The 24,822-nt window shown below is 27.0% G+C and overlaps 1 protein-coding gene across 1 annotated transcript; it reads left to right on the top strand.

Annotated features, from left to right (window-relative positions):
- Nucleotides 1-2,466: 2,466 nt before the first annotated feature.
- On the top strand, nucleotides 2,467-23,958 carry LOC145844878 (elongation factor 1-alpha-like). Its single transcript, XM_082952299.1, has 5 exons — nucleotides 2,467-2,649; nucleotides 4,261-4,438; nucleotides 5,305-5,533; nucleotides 5,825-6,458; nucleotides 23,786-23,958. Exons 1-5 carry the CDS (start codon nucleotides 2,559-2,561, stop codon nucleotides 23,956-23,958), a joined length of 1,305 nt encoding a protein of 434 aa, XP_082808425.1. The 5' UTR covers nucleotides 2,467-2,558.
- The last annotated feature ends 864 nt before the right edge of the window (nucleotides 23,959-24,822 follow it).

Genomic DNA, 24,822 nt, shown 5'->3' with positions numbered 1-24,822 from the left:
ATTTGTTATTGTTACAATAGATTATTATATAAAAAGAATCTGTGCACATAAAAATTTGTACATGAAAAAACTTTCAGGAACAGTTTATAGGTTGGTTTATAAATTAACTGTTTTATTAATACAAGATATACTATAGACCAGTGGTTCTTAACTATTAATAAATTGTTTTACCCCTTTTTGAAATGTTACTACCAAATTTAGCCTCAATATACAAACTGGTGTTTAATTTTGAGGAAAAAAGAAGTTTTTTTGAATTTTTCGTTTATTTAGTATAAAAAATCGTACAATTTAAAGAGTCTATTTAACTTAAAAAAAACAATAAAAACCAGTTTACAAATTTAAACGACAATTAAAAAACATTAATTTACATAACTTATAGTTACCCCAGGTTAAGAATTGATGCAGACTATTAAATTTTGATATAAACAATAATTTAACACTTAAGATATTTTTTACAAATTCAGACTAGATTGTTATAGAAGCTTATAGATTTTTAAAGTACAGCTAAATTAATTGTATGCAATCTAGGTGCTCACATGAAAAAACAACACATTTTTAATATAAAACTGGCTCGCTTGTAGATCAATTCAACCATACATTGCGTGCTCACAGAAATTTGTACACACATCAAAACAGAGCTTAAATTAAAGACCACGCTTAGTACAATTAGTACAAGTAATAATACTATAAATAATAAAGCAATAGAATAATGTTATCATTAAGTTAAATAAGCACAAATTTAGAAGTAAATATTTAAAAACTGAACAAATGAAAAATTTAAATAATGAATAAAAAAAAAAAAAAACTTTAATTGATGTCAATTACAAAAGTTGATAACGAAAATAAAATAAAAAGTCAGAAAAAGTAAATTCTACGTTAAAAATCGATTTCATTTATTATTTAAGTGCATAGGTGATGAAAAATCAGTAGGTGTAAAATTTTCACGAACGATTATAATTAAAATTTAAAAATCTTTGCTTCTAACTTTATTTAAATTTCTGTGGTTTACCATAAACTACTAAACTTCTACCCTGATCATAAAAACAAACTCGTGCAAAAGTCTTACCCTTTGCAATTCTGATGAAAATTTACAAAGTATGCATAATAATTACTTAATATTCCTCACATCTTACGCTAAGATAGCTGTATAAAAAAAGTTATTAAAATAAAAGTAGTAGTATATTAAAATTCTATACTTGTTAGATTATATGTATTAAATCACTTTGATTAAATAAACTGCAGTGGTAAGAATATATAAAATTTCAAACCAAATGAACTTAGCATTAAAAATTAAATAATAAAGTCAAATGGTTTTTAGGCTTTTTCGTTTAAAATCAATTTTTTGAAATTCCTGCAAAGTTATTATGTTAGTGTGTTAGTTTATTAGTTATTTATTATGTTTAAACATAGGCTTAATTTAACAATACTACAATCGTTAAATATTTTATTCATTAAAATATTGAAAATTTTCTTAAAAAAATTGCACGATGTATACAGGTGTGTACTTTAAGAGCCTTTAATAAGCAGTTTATAAAGTGAACGTGGTTACTTTAGAGCCGTAATTGCATTTATTATACTATTATAAAAGTAGTTTTAATGCTCTGGTGAACATTGTTGAAAAAAATTAATACTGCATGAAAAAAGTAAATCTTTGGCTTAAGTTATAAAAATTGTTCATTATGTTTAAAGTTAATGTTTAGAATACATTCGTTTTTAACTTTAATAAACGAGTTTGTAATATGCAAAAAAATAAAAAGCTGTAAAAGTATTAGATAGGTAGTGTTTCGGTTTTTATGATGTTTTAACTATTGGAGATATGTGTTACAAATATTTTTAATTTTTTCTAAGCTTTTTGTAAGTAGTTTTATTAAAAGTGTCTTTTAAAACAAATGTTTCTACACCTGTAAAAATTTATTATTATTCTTAATGTTTCCTTAAGTAGTTTTCATTTAACATAACAATAACTTAAGCCTAGTTCAAAACTTAAAAATTAAATTCAAAAATTAAGAAACATATTTATTAAGTGCAGAAATAACACAGGAGCTATGCAATTTAAAATCTTTGAACTTTTATTCTCTTAAATAAAGATATCAACACGACAATCATCCTAGAAAAAAAAGGAAGTTGTAAATAAATGTATCTTAAATTACTAAAATTAACTGTTTCTTTTAGTTAAATATCTCAAAGAATACTTTACGCAGTATTTTGTTGCTTACCTTAAATTTTTAGTGATTATATTAGCTGGGGTTCATCGAATTAATGTTAGAAATAAAATAGAACATAAAGGATTTTTTATCAACAAACAATTTTTTTCACCAGCATAAATTAAAAAAAGCACAGCAAAAATGCCGCTGGAAAAGCAAGAAGTCAACGTTTGTGTTCTCGGCCACCAGCAGTCGGGAAAGTCGACGACGGCCGGCCACCTAGTGTACGCTTGCGGGGGCGTGCACAAGGGGATGAGGGAAAAGCTGGAAAAGGACGCGGTGGAGGAGGGGATTCCCGAGGAGTTGAAGTACGCGTGGGTAGTGGAAAAGTTGCGGGAGGCGGAGGGGGGAAGTATGCACGTGGTGAAGTTCAAATCTAAATCGCGTGAAGTTGTGGTTTTCGACAACATGGGACGGAAGGGCTTCGTCAAGAACATGATAACTGGTTTGTGGTGTGTTTAAGACAGGGTTTCCAAATCTAATTTTCATAATCGCCCCTTTGCTAGTTAATTAAATGTCTCCTTTTTTGTTCTCTAACTGATTATTACATATGATAGCCAAAATATCCACTAAGAGGGCAATATCGCCCACTTTTGAAAACCCTGTTTTAAAGTGTTTTTTTTGTTATAACAACTTTTTGCTGTTGTCAATTAAAAAAAACAATAACTCAATTATACGCCACTTTTCACAGTGGGCCCGGATTTTGGTGAACAAGAATGATTTTATCTTTTGAATATAAATTTGTTAACATTTTCAAAAATTTGATTTTGTTGTGTGCTAGATTATACCATTCGATTAAAAAAATTCTCTCTACAACAAAGTTAATTGTAGATGAAGTAGTACCTTTGAGTTTTTTGTTATTTTTTTTTGTTCTGCTACAAATTAGTTTTACATCAAACTTAAAAAAGAGGCAACTAAAATTCTTATTTTATCTACTTTTGTATTATAACAGCTTGTAGATGTTTGGTAGATGTGAAAAATAAGTCTTATGTATTAAATCTGAAAACGTTTTAATTAAATTATTAGTATAAATTAGAAATATATGCAAACAAGATATTTTCGAAATATCCTTAATAGAAAGCAACCGCTGTTGACCATTTTCTGTTATTATCAGGAAAAATATGCAAAACAAAAGATTTTAATTAACATAATCAATTACCTTTTCGGTTTTTTTACAATCTGTAAACGTTTACCAGATTAAGGACTAAAAATAGGAAAAACTACACATTGTTCATTTATCTTTTTAAACTATTTAAAGTTTCAACAAGTTAATAACTAAAATTAAGAAACAAAAAAATTATTTAAAAGTAATTCCGTAACAGTATTTGTATTTTATAGTTGATTATATAACATTTTAGTTATTTAAATTTGTTTTGAGCAGAATTTATTTTTACGGCCCTTGCACTAACTGGCATAACTTTAGTTGTAGAAGGATCTGTAAATTTTGTTTGATGACCTAAATTTATTGGGTTTTTGACTGTCTTATCACTAACAATCAGAGAAAAACGTAAAGATAAATATTTTTAATTTTTTCACTAGCAAAATTATAATTTTTTCTGATAGCAACATTGTTAATGGTGAATATTCATTTTTTATTTTAGGGGATTGTTTGGTAACCTCTAGAAATTAGAACTATTTAAATATAAATATTCGGTTTTTTTTAGTAAAGTTTAGACAAAAAACTTCTGAATAGGATTTTTGAGCAAAGATAAGATTGATAAGTTTATTAAAGCCTAGTTTCCTGTTGGTTTACTGTTTTTTTTATATTGGTTATTTTAATTGTTAGAAGTGTACGTATTTCCAGTTTCGGCTCCTAGCAGCCATCATTATCTTATTTAATAAATATGCCAAAAAAAGTATTTTAAAATGTTTCTAATAAGTACTTTTTTAGGAAGTAACAATTTTCAAAACAAACTTAGCAGATTATAAATGTTTAAATTTTACTAATCACTAAATTAATAGTTAAAAAAATCATTTGCTAAAAAATAAACCAAAAAAAAAAGTTTAAAATAGCCTCATTCCGAAAATTTTTATGTAAATGCCACGAATATTTTAGGAGGTTTACAGGCAGATTGTGCAATTTTGGTGGTTGCCGCTCCCACGTCTGAATTTGAAGACGGAATGGCCGGACAGACGAAGGAGCACGCCTCGCTGGCAAAAACGCTGGGAGTCAAGCAAATTGTTTGCGTTGTCAACAAAATGGACTCCACTGAGCCTCCATACAGCCAAATAAGGTTTAACTTTGAGGATTTTTTTTAAAGCATGTATAAATGTTAAGTTAATTTCCTCTTATAAATAAATTTAAAATTTGTCTTTTATAGTTCATATTTAAAAATTTGTTTTCTATTAAAACTTTAAAGCTACTTATTGAAACTTTTTAGATTCTTTTTGCTTGTTTGAAAAGCAGTTGGATATTTTATAAAAAGTCTTGCACAAAATTCAAATTTACGACATATTGTTTTTTGAAATTTAGTATAATATTTCTAAATACAATTTTACGTTTGAGTGTTATATTTTAGCCCTTATTAGCTGAAGAACCCATAAGTGTGGAACTATAGTACTACTTTTAAGTTTATTTTAAGCATAGAAAAGACTTCAAAAGGACAATTAAGTTTTCTCAGTGAACAAAGTAAAAGTTTATTGGGCTACTAAAACTTAGTTGTATATATATAACTTTAAAATTTCTAACAGTAAATAAAGAAATAATAGTTTTTTTTTAATTTGTTTACAAAGAAGTTCAGCACTTAAAGCTTTTTTAATTGTTTAATTAAATTATTTACTATTTCAAACACTATATAAGTACTTAATTATAAACAGACATTCTGTTTGCATACATCTTAACGAGTAAATACATATTTTATGTAAAAGAAATAGTAATTACAATTAGTTATTAAAGACTATGTTTATTTTATAAAAGTGAGAAACTTATAGCTTGCTTAAGTCTCTTATGAAAAAGATTTAAAAGTAAGTATTCAATACATGCATGAAAAGGAATCTTTAAAAGTCTAAGACTTTAAGCTACAAGATAAATATTACTGGCTCTACATCATCTGCTTTTTAATTCATCATACAATAGTTTTGAATCTCAACACACTTTTAGGTTTGATGAAGTTAGCAAGGAAGTTTCTGGGTGCCTTGACAAAGTTGGATACGACACCAAACGGGTGGTGTTTATACCAATTTCGGCATTTAAGGGAGACAACATGATAGAGCCTTCAACAAACATGCCGTGGTACAAAGGATGGGAAACTGAAACGAAAGAGGGAAAGTTTTCTGGCAAAACCCTTTTGGATGCCGTAGATGCAACTCAACCACCAGACCGTCAAGCTGTTAGTTGAATTTTACTTTTAGCACAACGCAGGGCTGAAAGAATTTCATAAACAACTTTAGTTACTAAGTAAATGTTTGTTTTTTAATTTAAAATTTCTTGCTCGAGTAATTATGCAGCAACTTTTTATGAAAACTATTGCATAAAAGTATTAAACTTTTACTCTCATTATTTGATCAAAACTCTTACAAACTTTGTTAGAGTGTTAAAAAATACTATATAGCAAAAAATTTGTATGAAACTACAAACTATATTTTAAATATTTAAACTAAAAACTAATCAAAACACACAGCTTCTGAAACTACCACTGCGCATACCACTTCACCACGTGTTCGAAATAAACGGAGTGGGAACAATTGCAGAGGGAAGGGTCGAGACGGGATCGCTCAGACCTGGAATGAGCGCGCTCTTCGCTCCTTCGCCAGTGAAAAACGCCACCGTCTATTCAGTCGAGGAGCATCACAAGCAGGTAAAGGAAGCACTCACTGGCCACATAGTGGCATTCAACATTGGTGACGTGTCTCTCGATGACGTCAAGGAGGGCATGGTCGCCGGCGATGCGGACAACCAGCCGCCCGCGGAAGCAGAATCATTCGTCGCTCAAGTCACCCTCTTGGCCCACCCGGGAGAAATCAACGTCGGGTATTCCCCGGTGTTGGAAGTTCATACCGCCCTCGTGCGGTGTGAGTTCGCCGAGCTGCTGCTCAAAGTCGACATTCGATCGGGCCAAGTGCTTGAAGAAAACCCGAAAGTTTTGAAGAGCGGCGACACCGCGCTGGTCAAAATCGTGCCGGGTGCTCCCTTGTGCGTTGAGACTCACAAGGATTTTCCGTCGCTAGGCCGGTTCGTTATTACTTATATGGACCAAGCTACTGCGATCGGTGTTATAAAGTCGGTGCAAAAGAAAGGTGGAAGTAAAAAGGAAAGTAAAAAACCAAAATAGATCACTTAAAGAACAGACGGCCGTCGTTGACAGTTTTAACTGACTTAGCTGGACTTGTTGTTCGCTTCATAAATAAAACATATTTGAATAGAATTAAACTTGTTTTGGTCATTTATAAGTTTAAATAGACTTTATATAACTAAAACTACATTAAATGATAATATTAAACGAAATCCTACAAAAATACTATTTTTATCATAAACTTTATCTTTTATGCAAGAAAAATATCACGAGATGAAGTGTAAAGCAGGGTTTCTTAAATTTTAATTACTTAATTTAAACTACTTTATATAGTTATTTGACTCTCCACTACTGAGTAAAAGATTTATTAGGTTAATACTAATTTATCGGGTGTCAGATATTCTAGACTACTTTTTAATAGTTATGTGCTTAGTTAGTAAAACATTTATAAATTTAGATACTGATTAAAACTTTCTAAAAGTAAGAATTGAAAAAACTCAAACAAAATTAAAAACGTGAAAACTAATAATGTTAGTATTTAAATATAAAAGAAATTTTTAAGTCTAATTTTAATAAAGTATTTACGTTAAGGATAAGCTAGAAGAAATAAATAAAAACAGCAAGTAATTGAACTACTTTATATAAAGAAAATAACTACACAATAACAACGACTAGCACGGTTAATGTAGACAACAAAAAGTTTTAGTTAAAAAGTTTCCTGTTTGTGTTGGTCACAAAAAAAAATTCTAGTCTAGAAAGTGCTTCGAGGTTAATGAACTCGGAATTTAGTGAACTCGGGAAGTGCAGTCTGATGACTTACTTCAAGCTGTAAGAAATACTGTAAACTGTCAGGTAACTAAAAAGATTTGATACCTAAAACTGACCTTGATATGTATTAATATCAGACCTTCCAAACCCTGACTTATTGGTTTAAAAACGTTTTTATTAAGCTTTCTGCTAGTTGGCTTTCTTTTCTTTTCTTCCCTCGTTTTATATAATAACACACACGAAATCAAGGCAAAATTATTTAGTTTTTGTGGGCGCTTTGGTGTCAGTACTTACTGTTTCATTTCTACCTTTTCTTTGTTTTAATATTTTGTTTACTGATTAGCTATGTTTCTAGTTTTTAAGAAGTATGATTATATCGTAACATATTTTGTATAAGTTAGAATAACGTAGGCAACTAATAATAAGTATAGTTTTTTAAACTAAGGAATATATTAAGTATATAAGTAAACTCATAAATATAGTTTGGGTTTATTAATATTAAATATCAGCCTTAGACTTGAGTCCTCTCGAATCTCCGGTTTGTTACAGATGATCATAATAAAAGAAATTAGGACTGACGATAGTAATTCAAAAAACTATCCGCATTAAAGTCATTCAGTTCTTATATACGAATTATATTTGAGAGATCTAGATTTTCTCTAGACAATTTATTTCCATTGAATGTGGAAACTTACCTTACATTTATAAAAAGGACAGTTATCGGTCACTGCCTATACAAAACATTAGACGACATTTTTATTCTCCTTTTCCATTAAAAGAAGCTAAATATAACATTAATTAACAGTTCTAACACGCTATTTATATTTTAAGACGCTAAAAACATAAAAAAATAGTGTTTTTTAATGACTGTTTATAAGTTTTGTACTCCAGTTTGCACAAAATTTATTTTAAAGTATTACACTAAAATGGTCAAACTTGTTTTTGAAATGGTCAAACAACACTGGTCTAGATATTGTTGCATAATTAGTTCTAAAAACATTCAGTAAAATTTCAAGGTCTATAAAGGGGTCGGCAAACTGCGGCCCGCGGGCCAACTGCGTCCCTTGAAGTGTAAATCTGCGGCCTGCGAGCATGTTTTTTATTTAAAGGTATCTGGCCCGCGAATGAAAAAGCTGCGGCCTACGAGCATGTAAATGTGGCAGATAGTAGTTTTAGCAGTTTTTATTTAAAGTTTAGATTTTGCTTTTCCATACAAACAACAACATCTTGGAATGTATAAAAAAGCTTACGTACTTTAATTAGAGTGTCTCTTAGATACAGTAAGTTGACAATGCAATAAGTAATTTAATTTAGTATAAAGATTTTTTTGAGTACAAACACTGTGCAAACATTACAGTGTTTTACTAACATTTTAATTCTTTATAGGTTAGGTCTTTGGTTTGACGTGTGATCATAAAAATGGTTCTTTTATATTGTTTTTTCACTAAATTGAAATTTGCAGAGAAATACTTAAAAGAAATCAAAAACTATTAACTAAAACTAAAATATTTTTTTCAACTTGTAAACTATTTTGTGTAAATGGCAAAGTTTTTCAATCTTGTTTTCTTTACATTTGTTTAACTTTTAAAAACAGTAACTGATTTGATGTAACTAATTGTAACTTTTTTGTTTTAAAAATTTGCAATTAAGAAAACTTTGAAATTATTATTAATTCACTTAAGGGTTTTAAAAGAAAAACTTACGCTGTTCAAAATGAAAATAATAATATATTTTTTGTTTATATTTTAGTTAAGTAAAAGAATAACTAAAACTTTAGATTTCTGCTCTGCAATGTATTGAAATGCACAAAGATAAGTTTCCAGAACTTAAAGAAAATAATAACTAAATAAATAGAAGTTGATCATATAAAAAGTGTACAAAGTGACCCGCATCAGTTTTTTGAGCTTATTTTTCTACAGATGTCAGTGAGAGTTGCTTGTAAATGACTACGTGAAATAGCTATCTCCAAAATACAAAAAACTGGATGAAAGAGAAAAAAAAACACTTTATGAAACCGAACTAGAAGAGAGAATAGATTTCAAATTTTGTTAATTGTTTTATTGTATCACTGTGTTTGTAGTTGATCTTTTATTGTTGTGTATCGTGTAAGTTTTTTTAAACACAAATCGTCTGGTAGATTGCTTATTTCATTGTGAAAGAGGTAGGTGGTTATGAAAAGAACAAAATTGTTGTTTTATTTAAATAAACTTATAGGTAATAGTAAAAATGATATTAGGACATAAGTACTTTATTAAAAAATCATTTTAGACTTTAAACTCAAAATACATTTTAAATAGGCCAGACCCCTAAATAAAATAGGCTAAATGTGATTGAAACCGATAAAAATAAAATTTGACTCAAACTAAAACTGCGGCCCGCGTAGAATTTCGAAACTTTAAATTTGGCCCGCGAGAACCAATTGCCTGCCGACCCCTGGTCTATATCGAGGAATGCCAGTCTAAAATTGGAAAATTTTGCATACGATCTCTGTAATTGCAATAATTGTATATGTATGTTTATAAAAACAAATTATACAGTAATCTTCCTTTATTCTATCAACATATGTTTCTGTGTGTCAACGAATCAACACACTTCAACTGGGTTCTGTAAAAAAAATAATTACTGTAATGAGAGAATAGAAGCATAGAATAGCTTCTATTCTTCTATTCTATATCCTATGCTTCTATTCTCTCATTACAGTAATTATTTTTTTACAGAACCCAGTTGAAGTGTGTTGATTCGTTGACACACAGAAACATATGTTGGTAGAATAAAGGAAGATTACTGTATAATTTGTTTTTATTTATATTCCAGTGAAGTTACTTTACTATGATCTTTTGTTAGCAAACAATTAAAACTATATTTTGAACAGTTATATGTATGTTTAGAAATGTTTATTTCTGTTTTTTCGTTGCTTTATAAAATACAAGAATACTTGATGAAAAAGCAAAGGTAAACTTTTTATTGTTCTTTTTAATCATAACTTTAATTGTATCAATGAAATCATGTTAATTGTTTTTTTCATAGTTATCTTGCTTCCTTCGTTTCATGACATACCAATTATCTTTTATATGTAGTGTTTTAATTAAGTAAAAAAATTTTAATTAATATTTTTTTGTACACATTTTCAATGCTTTATAATAAGTTAGGCAATTTCTATAGTCGGTTGACCTGATATTGCAATGTTTTGTACATAACAGGCCAAATTTATTCGTCATATATTATTACGAAACGCTTTACTTTTTTAAGCTAGTAACTTTATTAGTAAGTTATATCCAGAAAAAGCACTATTGATAGAAGCTAAAAGATAACAAAGTACAATTTTAACTTAGAGTTTGTAAGAACACACATTGCTGTGCATTATGCAATATTTAAAAAATAACTGTAAAACACAAAAGACAAAACTATTTACACTTATATGACAATTGATTAAGACAAAAGTTTAACCTTGATATTTTTCTATTCATAACCTATAGTTATTTTTTAGTGTTTAGTTTTTAATAAATAACAAAAGAATGCTCAAATTATACGGATATTTTTTACTACCTGGTTTTGTTTGGATAAACATTCTTTTCAAAACAATAACAAAACAGTTGATTAACATTATCAACAGTATGATTCAACAGTATGATTAACAGTATGATTCAACATTGGTACTTGTATTTATTTCAAAGTTATAAATACATAAAAAAATACTCAAGATGTTATTGTATTTGTAGTCAACAAAAAAATATTACCTATAAAATAGTTTATAAATATATATATGAGTAAAAACTAGTTTTTATTAAGTAAATAACAAGTTTAATGTTAATTGTACTATGCTTTTAATAAGTAGATTAATATATGTATTTTTAATTAAAAATTTAAACACCATAAAAAAGTAACAAAACATCAATAAAAATCAAAAACTAAACGAGTTCAAAAAAATTTACAGTTGAGTTAAATTTATATTAACACTGAACTTTTTAAACACTTCTGTTTCTTTTCAGTTTAATAATTAATTACACAAATGTTAATTAAAAACTAATACAGTAAAATTTTAAAGGTCATCTTTAAAGATATTGTTTAAATTATTATTAGTGTTTAAGTACATATAATGCAGAAGTAGTATATAAAATATAATTGTACTTTTGTACAAAATTTTTTTTATGAGTTTTAACTAGAGTCTCCGAAAGTAGGCCATATGACCCCTTTGAGGCAGCTTAAGAAATTTAGTGGGCCTAAAGCTGCAAAGGGGGAATAATGGACTAATTACTTACAGGCCTTTATTTTAAATTTACGCAAGATAGTTTGGAGTTGATAATGAAGAGAAACAAAAAAAAACGTTCTTAAGCGTATTTAAGGGTAGTATCGGAACTTGTACTAGATATTCTGAACTTCATAGTGAAAAGCAAAAAAAAAAGGTTATACATGTATTTATGTTTAGTCTTTTGAGATATCTTATTGGAGGGGGCCATATTTTTTTAAATTTATTCAAAAGAGGTCTTATGAAAAAAAAAAAGGAACTGGGGTTAAAGATACTGTATATATTTTTAGTTTGAAATCTAAAAGTAAAAGCTCTCAACTTGGGTACAAGGAAGTAACTACAGATTTTATTTTTAAAGAATTCCGTTATAACGTAAAATTAACTTTATCAAAAATTCTTAACTATAATAATGTTAATCAAATTAATGAAAAATTAATCTAGTAAAAGTTGAGTTTTATTTATAAACTACAAAAACAGGTCTAATTAGAAAAGTATAGTTTATAAATTACTATAAATTTTGAAAATAATAATCATCTTTATTAAACGATGTTTTAAATAAAAGATTAGAAACTAAGATGAAATTAAGAAAACTAATCGTCAAATTTGAACCAAGTCTAAAATGAATAGACTTAAGGTCTTGGACAAGACATTAAACTGTATCCGTGTAGTATGCTCCGATAACCGAAAGGTTTTTTCGTACTTCAGGTCCCTGGACCAAGTTTTTTGAGTTTTAATTTTGTTCAATAACGAATAATTATACAACATACTACTTTTAAATAAGTTATACATCTTTTAGATTAAAATATTTAATAGACTTTAAGAAAAGTTTTTTTTTTAATTTAATTAGATCTAAAAATAAACAACAAAATTCTCACATAATTCATACACAAAACGCAAGATTTTTTAGAAAATGTTATATTTATTTTTTATACGATGGTTGTCTAACTTTACTAAATTAATTTATTACATATTTATATAGTATTAGATTGTAACTTATTGCTATGTATACATTTTAAAGATTGTAGTGTACTTATACTTAAGTATAAATAGTTGAATTAGTTTCGATTTTAATCACATTTTATGCAGAACTTTAAATACTGCAAACTGCCGCTTGAGTACGCGCGTTGAAAAAAGCGTAAAAGTGAGTACTAAACCGACATTGTGTGCTCAAGTAATCCTGGTTTTTATTTATCTATTTACCTTTATTAATCCTAATACAAATATGCTAAAAGCCACTACTAAATTAACAGATGACTAAAAACAAAGTACCAAATATAACCTTTAGGATCTGTCATCCTGGACTCAGACGTTAATAGGTATCCTGTGGTGTGCGACTTGATAACCGAAAGGTTTTATGTGCACCAGGTCCTAAAACCAAATATTTTGAGCGTCTTTATTTTTGTCGTGCAATATGCAATACAGAAGGAGAACTGTCTTTAGCAGAAATGCAAGTAGCTGTCGGTAAAAACGGCTTTAGAAAGCTATAATAAGTTTTGAAAAACTTAAAAAATATTTAGTAAAAAACTGCGAACAACAAAAAGTGTCTGCTAAACTCAAACAACAAGCTACACTAACAGACATGATTTCAAGAGCATTTAGTTAGAAATTAACTTTGATGTTTATTATTTTCATAAGTTTTTAAACTTGAATATAGCTTGAATATTTCAAACATTGGGTTTGTAAATATCAATTGCTTTGTTCATTACTTTCGTTTGTCTAAATTTCAATATGACATTTTTAAATTTCTACGTTTTAATCATGTGATATGCATTTTTTGTTATAACTTAAATTAATAAACTGTAATACTTTTGTTTTTAATATTCTAAGTAAATGGATTTGATATATAATTTGTGAAATCATAAAATTTTTTCTGATTCTTTTAGTTTTCGTTTTTTATTGTTAATTTAATAAAATTAGTTTTAAAATATATTTTCTGTACCATTACTTTTAGGTAATTCTGTTTTTAATTTCAAAGTAAAAAAAAAAACGTTTTAAGGAGAGAGTATTTTGGTTGAAAAGAAAGTGTTCAAGCGACAGGTTACTGTATCTATGTTGTATTTTTAGGATTGAGGTTTACAATTATTTAGTTTATATTTTTGTGTTAAGTAGAGTTTAATTTATAAATTTAAAACTTGTCAGTGAAAATATAATTTTTTTTTAATTAATCAGAATTTAAATATAAATAAGTTTTAATCAAAAGTATATAAAATTTAAAATTTAACTAAACAAAATTTAAGCTAAAATCAAGTTGTGGCTTTAAACGTAGAAATTAAAGATTATGATTAACAAGATTATAAACATACTAAACTAAAAAATAAATAGATTGAACACATCAACTTAAAAATAATTGAGAGTTAGAAATGATTAGCATTTTTTAAAAAGTAATGATCCGTGTTCAATAGAAAGTCGTTCGCGGCCGCCATAACTTTCAAAAATATAACAAAGTTACTCTAAAAACAAAGACTATAAAATATGTATCAACTATTTAGTTAATTCTAAACAATTATAGAAAAAAAGTAGTGTGCTTATTTTGCACAATTTAGTTTCAAGCTGAAATACGTCGCGACCATGAAATTTTATAAGCATATTTGCTTAGTCTCGTCCTGAGAGATTTAGTAAAAAGAAACTGAATAAACCACTGTCGCGAAAACTGTATAAAAAGCCAGGCGAGGCTTGAAAGGGCGACGTCGCAGTTTTATTATTTTAAAGCGCGTTTTCCACTTGCGGGTCCATTCTGAAATGTATTTTACACGCTTGAAGAGTCTCGGAAACATTCGCTTTCCGTCTGCTTGATTTACTAAACAACCTAGTTTCGATTGTTTAACAACTTCTGTTATTCAGCCAAGGCAATCTTAAGTCGTTTTACGTGAAATGATTGTCTCCTCAAATTCGAACATCGATTTCAGAACGAGCTATCAAGAAACGAAAGTAAGTCAAATACACAAATACCCGTTTAAGCGACCTAACTCTAAAATGTATGAAATTTGAGTTTTCTTTTCATACCTTGTGTAATACAAGTTGAGTGCTTAATTGTTAATTGTTTATTACTTACAGATTAGCTTAGCAAAACAACAATTTATACTCTCAATACTTATTTGAAATTTATTTATTATGTTATTATATAAAAGTTATTTATTCGGTCAGACTAAAGGAAGTTTTTTTTTAAAGTGTTTTTAAGTAAATAACTTATAGATTATTTTTATCGGGGTTTACTATCATTTCTAACTCGCTATCATTTCTAACCCGATCATTTCTAACCTGATCACTTCTAACCCGATCATGTCTAACCCGATCACTTCTAGCTCGATTACTTCTAACCCGATCACTTCTAACCCGATCACTTCTAACCCGATTATTTCTAACCCGATCACTTCTAACTCGATTACTTCTAACCCGATCACTTCTAACCCGATCATTTCTAACCCGATCACTTCTAACCCGATCATTTCTAACCCGATCATTTCTAACCCGATCATTTCTAACAAGATCATTTCTAACCCGATTTAACCCAATCACTTCTAACCTGATCATTTCTAACCTGATCATATCTAATCCGATCATTTCTAACCTGATCATATCTAACCCGATCTTTTCTAACCCAATACAACCCGACAATTATTAACCCGATCTATATTAATATATTTGTTTTTTATTGTTTTAGAATAAGGGTTTGTTTCAAAAACAAACTAATCATAACAAAGTTGTTTTTTTAATGAAATTTAGTTAGTTTTGTTTAAAATAAAACTTAATGTTTAGATAGCTTTTGTTAAAATTTAATTTTTGATTTTCATTGCTATAGAAAGTTTGTTATCCTACGCTAGACCTAGGCATCAAAATCTGGGCCACTTAAACTGAATGACACTTAACAAAGAGACGCAAATTTAAATACCTTAAAATCAAAAACTATATTTTTATCTAATATTTATAGATTAACAGCAAAGGAATTTAACACTTTAGTATAATACTAATTGACTTATTTATGATTTGAAGGAAAAGTTTAAAAAAAAAATTGGTTTTGACTCCATAACAAGCAAGTTTAACATCAATTCTTTCATAGATCAGTGAGTTCCAATAAAACCAAACACAGTTGCACAATCTTTCAATTTAGAATTAACTTCCGATTTCTTTTCAACAAAAAAAAACATTCTTTAAAAATTTTAGCAACACATATTGAGACGATTTAGTAAATTATTTCAATGGTTTTAGTGCAGCAATAAGCAAAATAGCCTGAATTGCGCACTTCTTCATTAAAATAAGGTTCATTGTTACTCTTATAATTTTTTTTTAGAACATACCAGAATGTCAGAATTCAAACAAACTACAAAAATTCATGAATATTTTTTTTCCTGTTCAAAAAACAACCGGATATACATATCCTTACTTTTAGAGTTAGGTTCTGTACATTTGTGCAACCGTTTGGTATATCATTGTTTTTTTATCAATTATTTTTGTCGCTTTGCCAAAGCATAATCAATACAATTAAAATAAACATTATTGGAATTAAGGTACAGACAATTTAAAAAAAATAAAAAAATAAGTGCATTTATTAACCACTAAATTTAAAGTCCAAAAGACATTAGGAATACAGGTTAAAACATATCTATCGAAAATATTGAAAAACCTTATATTGCTCTACAGAGGAAAGGCGCTGCTAATAAAATCAAACTATAGAGCTACCAAAATTCTACATATTATATCATGGTATATAATGGTTTATTTTCGTTAGGTTAATAAATTAATGGTTTATTTTCGTGGTAATTAATTATTCAAATAAAGTTAAAAACGGATTATTAATTAACTGTAGTTAATTAGTTTCAAAAAGCATTGGGAAATTATAAGTCTTCTGTATTCTAAAGATTAAATATTAAGTTTTGATAGTCGTCAATGTAAGAAATATAATAAGTTTTGCAGCCTTTAAAGACTACTCCGTACTTATCATTGAAGAGATTCTATATGTTTAATATACATTTTTTAAGTATGGAGACCAGATTGGCAAGTTGCATTCAAATTTAAGGCGAATTTATATAAAATACAACTTTTTAAGAATATTAATATCAGTATATATGAAACTCGAAATAATACAGTTAATAAAATTTAGTAATCGTAATTAGTATGGTGGTTTCATTTAAAATTATCATTATTAAATTCTAAGTTCTTAAAACGAAAGTGTTTACTGTTTAAAAGGTCAAAAGTAGAGATAGACGTTTTTCCATATTTAGAACCTGTCATTTGCTAAAACTTATATTTAATTTTCTTTCTTTTAGCCAATGGTAAATTATATTTAAAGATTAAATGAGTTATGTCATGTAATAAACTTAACTATAAAAGTTAAGTGTCGAAAACTTATTATTTTGCCTTTTTTTCTTTTAAAATATGATGTGTGTAGAGAAAAACAATTTTACATTTATCATAAAAATTTAAAAGTTTTCAAAATTTAAAATTGCAAAAACAGTTTCTCACGATTAATCATAGAAACTTCTTTAAAAAATTTCTTGATATATTTTAAAAGTTATTGTTTCACAGGAATCCAAAAACACAAGAACTTAAGATTATTCAGTGATAATTAAATATGAAATATGAGTATAAATTTGATTAATTTATATGTCTTTAAAATTCATAACAAAATAATAAAATTTGTTTGTATTGTTAAACTCTAATATAGGTTTCTAGAAAATTAGAGGTGCAAAAATCGTTTTTAGAAATTTAGAGGTGCAAAAAAACACCGAGAATAAAGTCAACAGACTTCAAGCTGGCTTTACTGATATGAATTAAAAGTAAATATGTTGCGTGTAATAATCGTCTGGAAAAATAATTGATAAAAGGAAACAAAAAACTTGATGTAGTTTTTATAAACTTCTGCTCCTAGTTATACTTAATTTAACTATAATTAATTTATTACTCTATTTCAAATTTTTTTTCAGTACTTATTTCGTTGACACTTACGTTATTTCAACTGTTCATGTTAAAAATAAATTTTATATAAATTTTTGTTTACTAAAGTACTAATTTAAGTCGTAATTAAAACATTTTGTATAGATTGAAGTGAAGGTTTTAAAGAAGTTTACCTGGGTGAGATTTGATTAACCTTGGACTTTTTATACAAATAAACATGTCTGTTTAATTGTTAGTGACTTTTTTGCTCTAGGAATAAGTAGGAACTTATTGATGATGTGAAATCAAGACGGTCAATCGACGTAATATACTTTTGCTCTTTGTTATACGACATAACTGTTTTAATATCTAGATCAGGGGTCGGCAGGCAGTTGGTGCTCGCGGGCCAAAATTCAAGTTCCTAAAATCTTCGCTGGCCGCAGTTTTAGTTTTAGTGACATTTGAATACTATTTTGGTTTTAGTTTTAGTCACTGTACAGAATTTTTTTTATTTAAAACACTTTACTATTTATAAATGACTTTTAGCTACACATAGTTTAAATTTAAATTATAAATATTTATTTGAATAAATTTACGTTGACTAATATACTTAAGTTTTTATAAAATACTAACTTTCTTAAAAACTTAATAAGCTAAATTTTTTATTTTTTATTTTACTTACAACCTAACTATCTATAATAACCGAGCTTAAAAAAATTTATGGGACACTTTTATACTATGAACCAGTGGCGTCGCGTGGTATTTTTATTAGGTGGTGCAGAATTTTTAAAAAATCCCCTACTTTAAAACTCTTTTTTATCTTAAATAAAGACTTTTTTCTATAACAATTTTATCATCTACTTTAGAATTATTTTAATGAAGTTAGTTTATACAGTTTTAATTTAACTAAAAGTCATCTTTTATCAATATAAAAAATTCATTTTTTGAGATATGGTAATTCACAGTCAGAGGTACAAAAGAATCCTTATTAATATAATATAAACTCGAACAACAAATAAATCAAATCACTATAATAATATCTTTTTTTTATAAGTTGGCCTTAAAATCTTTAGATGTTTCTTTTATAAAACAAAACAATTTGCTAAAATAAATTTTTAAAACACTAAGAAAAAAAGTTATAACAAAAGTAATTATTTTTTTGTATATATAAAAATATATATTGATACTTAAAAATTTAAAACTTCTCTTCAACAAAAGTATAAAATTTTCTAAAAAGTAGGATAAAAAGTTTAATAAAAATTGCTTTAAAAATTATGGAGAACATAGGTTTTCAGTAAAATTGTATTTTTTTGGTGTTTTGGTTTGCTCCTTGTATAATAAATCATTGTACTCTCTGGCTTTGACCAGTTGTATCTAAAAGTTTAATTTGAAATTTCAAGTTTATTAAAATCAACTATTTGCTTTCTGAAAACGTTAAAATAAGAACAACATGAAAAAAGAGCCTATACACCCCTTCCCCCCAAAATTTTGCACAATTTTTTTTACAAACATTTAGATTTTTATTAACTTTTTTCTAAATTTAAGGTTTTTTTGTTGGAGGTTTAAAATTCAATAGTTCTTTAAGAGTATCTTTTCTTTATTTAAATTTAATTTGTTTTTCATTTTGATGACAGTATTTTTCTCAGGAGCTCAACTTTTTTAAGTTTAGTTGGTGAGGCTGTTGTCTTTTCAAGAAATTTGAAGATAAATTATAAATATGTAACCATTATAGCATTAAAAAAATTGGTTAGTTAGTTTTCATGTGGCCATAGGGGTAAAACACTTATTTTTTAATTATAAATAAGCTTGTTATTTTCAGAGTAAAAACTAAAACTGCTTTAGTCAGCCTGAATATTTTTCTAATTTGGTCTGTTTTAATTTATCTTGGGTCATCTTTAGTTTTTTTTTTAATTTCTAAGTTATTCTGATTATGAGGCAAGGCAACCATGTTTCAGAAATTTTATCTAAAATTTTTTCTTTGTTAATAAAAAAATTAAACCAAAAGTCATATAAAGTAGACTAAATTCTCCTAAAATGTTAAACTACTCTAAGTAATCAAAATTTCTAAGTTAAAGCTATTTACTTTATTTAAATATGTGACTGTATCAATAATACAAATTTTTATTTAATATAAATCTAAATTATTTTTCTGTAAGAGTAAACTAGAAGTTTATAATAAACTTCTTAACATTTATTTTCAGCACTCAAATTTTATATTTAAATATATTTTAATTAAATATTTTATTAACTTTATGATAACAATAATCAGTTATAGTTAAGTTTATGTATGCAGATTTAAATAAAAAAACAATTTTTTAAGACTTTGGTGATTTAGGTTTTTTGTCTATTTTTTTCAAAATATGTAGTTTATGACAAGTTTTGTTCTTTTATTGTTTCTTTTTAATAGAAGTGATCTCTTAAATTTAAAAAATCAGGGGGGTACATAAACTTAAGTTTAATCCTTTGCACTTTGCAGTAGCTTAGCTTTGTGTTTACTTTATGTTTACAATAGCTTGTAGATGATACTTAAGCAAGTCCTGTTTTAGGGAATTTTCAACTTAGCTTACTTACCGCAAGATATTGATTTTGCGGTAATTCTTGAAGAAATTTTGCTTTTTTGAGTTCATTTGCGGCAGTCAGCTAAGAGTTTGCGGCAGTGAAGTGGGCAAAATGGTCGTTTTCAAAATTGGAGTTTTAAAAGAGATTTCGTTTAAAAAATAACGAAAACGTTATAGATACTTTTTTTTTCTTACAAAATTTCAAGGTGGTGCAGTTGCGGCAGTGCAACACCCCACGCGACGCCCCTGCTATGAACCACTTTTTCATATTTTGAAAATATTAAAATTTGAAAATAACTTTTGCGTCTAAAATTTTTCGTTTTCAGTTAAAAAAAAAAGTAGTTAGTTAATTAAATTAAACTAATACCTATTTGTATTATAGAAAAGCTAAAACAAACTCTTTAACATAATTAATGGTCAAATACTTTAATAAAATACATTATTATTAATTAATTAGTTTTTTTCATGGTTGCCACTTTAAAAGCAAAACATGTCTGAGTTATATCAAACCAGCTTAAATTTATTAAAGTTGAAAAGGTTAAAAATTTGTTGTTAATCAAGGTTAAATACCTATCTAAAATATCATCATTAAATAAAAACAATATTTAAGAAGACGAGAAAAAATAAACAATTAGTGAGCTACACTACAGACATAAAAATATTCTGAGATTTCGAATATTTATTCAAAGTGTTTAAAATAGATGCTTAACACACACCTGAGTTGTTAAAAATTATCTTTAATAGGTTTAAAATAGTCTGAGTTTTTCAAATTTTTAAATTAGCTTGTGTGTTTGGCAACAGTGTTTAAAAAAAATTCAAAAATAAAGAAATAACAAATCTTATTCACAACTAGTAAAAAATATAGCGAAAGAAAACATATAAATCAGCTTGAATGGACAATTAAGTTACTTAAATATTTTAAACAAAATTGTAAAACTTTATTAAGCCATTAATGAAGTAGAAAAAATTTATTAAGTGATAAAGAAATTTTTATCTGCAATAAAATTATTGCATTTAAAAAGAGTAAATTTGAAATATAAGACGAGCTAAAAGAATTAAAAAACGTTAGTTAGGAGTTTTCGGAGAAACAAAAAAAATTAAAAATTGCTTAAGTCAGTTTCAAAAAAGCACATGATTATTTTTTAGTAACTACAGACTGATCAGTAAAATTTTTTAATGCAAATTATAAAGTAGCAAAATTAACTACTAAAAAGAAGTTACCTTTTAGAATTTTAAACTTTTTTAAAGAACTTGTGTTGGCTGTAGCAAAATATTTTTGTTTATTTCTTCAATGACAACAAGAAGTCGTGTTTAGGAAATGTCTTAAGATTAAAAAGCCGAATAAATTAAATTAAGACATTAAAAATCTGTTAAGATGAGAGTACTGATACAACAAAAAGTGTTCATTTAATTCTAGATTCTATTAAATACCTACGTTCTACTAGAGGTAGAGGTGTTTTTACTAACTTTGACATTTTAGAAAATTTTCTAGGTTAAGTTCAATGCAAAGCACAAAAATAGGCAAAGACCTTTCAAAAGCAAAGGTGCGATGCACCACTTAAAATTTTTAAAAGTACAACATTTTTCTTCTATTATTAGTATAAAATAAAATTAAATAACATAAAAATATTCAAAAATACTGTTATGCTACTTTAAATGGGTTTTTAATAAGAAAATATTTGTATGGTAGATTTTATGTGTCGAAACGAAATTTCACTACTTTACATGTATAAAACATTTAAAACTCAAGGTTTTTTCAAAAAATTCTCAAAATCAAGGTTTTTCTAGATTTTTTAAAGCATAAATTGTCAAATTCATAGCTTTTCCGGGTTTCAAGTTTTTTAGCAACACTGATTGTTCACACCTATGTGTATAGAATTAATTAAATAGTATCTCAAATTATATCAGCTGCAAGATTTTAAACTTTAAATATATTTTAATGAAAACGAACACTGTAAATCGAACAAAACATACATCATTAGTTTAATTTGCCACTCTTTAAAGCAAAAGAGCCAGCTTGAGTGACAAAAAACTAGCCTGATATTTTAGTATACAAAAGGCAATTCAATCAGAAAATAAAAAAATAATAAATTTGCCTGATATTTAAAACCTTCAAATACTCATAGTCTGAGTGTTTTGCAATGTTAAGTTGTTTATTTTCTTGAATTTGAACTACTTTGATTAACAATGTACAAACTTAATAAGTTTGCCATACCAAAATCTAGTTTGTATTAAATAGCTATTTCTAAAAAACAGCAACTGTGTATATCAGTATGCGACGCATAAAAGTTAACTTAATTTGCAAAAAAAATTGTTTGTAAAATGAAAATATAGACCAGACAAAAACTATTTTAATTTATGTCATATATGTTCTTTATAATGTGGTTGTGGACAATTAGTAATTACATGTAGAAACAACAATCTTAAAAAGCACATACTAAACTAATCTAACTTAGTTATTTAACAAAAAGTGGTTTAAAATATGAGCATCTTTGTACATTGGTGTGCATAGAAATTTATTTAAAGTGCAAAGAAAACTTCTAAAAAATTTAAACGTGTCAAAATCAAAATAAAATAAACTTATTTCTTGAAACTATTTAATTTAAACTGTTTTTATTCTCTCTCAAATATAACATTTAGTAAAATAACATCTATAAAGTACACTTATGAATAAAAAACTTTAAAAAAATATCTAAACTGTCAATAAATGACATCGTAGTTAATTACAGTTCATTACTTTCGTACAAAATGGAAAACATTTGCATGTAGTTTGTTTACTAAATACGTATTATATAAGTAACTTACTAAAACCAAGCACTCTTAACACTGTTTTTTCAGATAATAACTTGCTGTCGTAAGAAGAAAATTATTATAAAACTGAGAAAAAAACCCTGATGGATTGCTAATCTGTCTTTTTCACATTTTTAAGCTAAAGAAATAAAGTATTTTAATTATTTAAAAATGTTATACAGGGACTAAAACGATATTAAACAAATTAAACCAAATAACAAAAAAAAAATTCTGAAAATATATTTTTTGCTCAGCGGGCCACATTTACATACTCGCGGGCCGCAAAACTTTCTTTCAAGGGCCGCATTCCATTCAAAAAAATACCGTGCTCACGGGCCAATTCTATAACTTATAGTAATTCATTACCTATTTGTGCAAAATGTTTTCAATATTAGTAAAAAACTATAAAATAATAAAAACTTTTTTCAACTGATTTATTTACATATGCTTGAAAATTTTCTACAATGTTTGCTATTTATTAACAAAAAGTAACTATTTGGTCATTTATGCACGATACCTTGTTGAGCTGTCTACTAAATATATAATCCAAATTTCTTAATAACTATCAATCATCAGCAGTTTTCAACACTACAAAAAAATTAGAAGATTTTTGTATGAATTTTCGATCATCAGTGCTTTAGACTAATAAAATAATAAACTTTCAAAAATTAAAAGTTTGTAAACTTTTATAAAAAATCAGAAGAAGTATCAAATGTTTGTAAATCTTAAGGCAAAAATACAGGGTAGGCTTGCGAAAGAAGGTTCTATACCAATAACAACAACTGAATGACAAAAATTACTGTTTGCCACAACAGCTGTTGATCCACGATATCGACTTTAGGCTTTCCTTTCTTACCTCTAAAATGATGTTAAAGAGCAGCTAAAATTAAATTGTAATAAGCATATCTGTTTCGAGGCTAATCAAGGTGATAATTCTCCTATATTGCCATCAGAGAAACCAAAACCACAACACTTTGTCAATTTTGATCCGAAGAAGTTTTCAACTTGATATTCTTTGTTTAAAATTTAATCAAACACAGCTACATAGGAGGACGAGCATCAGGATTCTATTGATAAAGAAATTGAAGCAGAAATATAGTGCTTTTTTTACTACAGAATATTTGAATGCAGAAACTGAAGAGGATAAAGTCTTAAACTGTTGGAACTTGAACAAGACAAAATACCCACATCTTGCCAGTTTTGCAAGGAAATATCTTGCTGCACCATCATCTTCTGTGTATCTTGAAAGACTACTTTCTCAAGCTGGAAGTTTGTACGAGAAGAAGTAAATCGCCTCCAAAGACCGGCGAAAAGCTTTTATTTCTCCACCACAAAATGAAAAAAAAAGAAGAATAGTCTTTAAGTAATAAAGAAAAAATAAATAAAAGAATAGTCTTTTGTAGTATAACAGAGACATTTTTCCGATTGTAGTTCGTTTTATATATTTAAACAGTTGCTTAAGTTAATCTATATTTCCTTTTTGTTATTGTAAACGTGTAATCCTAAGTGTAATTTAAATAATTTTTATTACAATTGTAATTTATATTATTTTTTCGGCCTTTACTACAGTTGGTATTATATTTCTATTCATTACGGCTCAATGTTTTTTTTCAATTGCACTTTGTTTTATAAACATAAACACTTGCAAAAGTTTATGTTTTAATTTGTTTATGGTCACAATAAGAACTAACCCTTAAGATAAACGTAAAACGTTTTAACTTTTTTTGTGATTTTTTTCTGCTTTAGGAATTTATTAAAGTCTATAATTTATTTATTTTGCATAACAAAAGTACAATTTAATCGTTAATGTTGTATGCTTGGCTATCAAAATATTGAAACTAAGTTTTATGTATTTAGCTTAATTTTTTTCCAGCAAGACATATGTTATTTTGTTCGCTTTTAAAACAAGTTATTCTTAAATGAAAATTAATTTCTTTAATAATACGTTAAAGTATTGTTTAGTCTTTTTTTTCGAAATAAGTAATGATATAATACGTAATTATTATTTATAAACTTATATTGTATTTACATAACAAGCAGATTAAATCTTTTGAATTCCAAATATTAGAATATTCGGACTCGGACCCGGATTCGGCCGAATTTAAATTTCAAAATTGAGATTCGGATTCGGCCGAATCCAAGTTTGAAATTAA

Source organism: Thalia democratica, chromosome 9 (assembly GCF_965202585.1).
Source record: "Thalia democratica chromosome 9, ktThaDemo2.hap1.1, whole genome shotgun sequence".
NCBI lineage: Eukaryota > Metazoa > Chordata > Thaliacea > Salpida > Salpidae > Thalia > Thalia democratica.
The sequence above is the reverse complement of the archived record's forward strand: the minus strand, read 5'-3'. Positions and strand labels throughout refer to the sequence as shown.

Bases quoted from the DNA above. Each gene is read 5' to 3' on its own strand.
- LOC145844878 (XM_082952299.1), top strand. From the start codon at position 2,559: ATGCACGTGGTGAAGTTCAAATCTAAATCGCGTGAAGTTGTGGTTTTC. The intron at 2,650-4,260 runs GTTTGTGGTGTG...CGAATATTTTAG, and splicing joins CGTCAAGAACATGATAACTG to GAGGTTTACAGGCAGATTGT. The intron at 6,459-23,785 runs GTAAAAAACCAA...TTTTTACTACAG, and splicing joins AGGTGGAAGTAAAAAGGAAA to AATATTTGAATGCAGAAACT.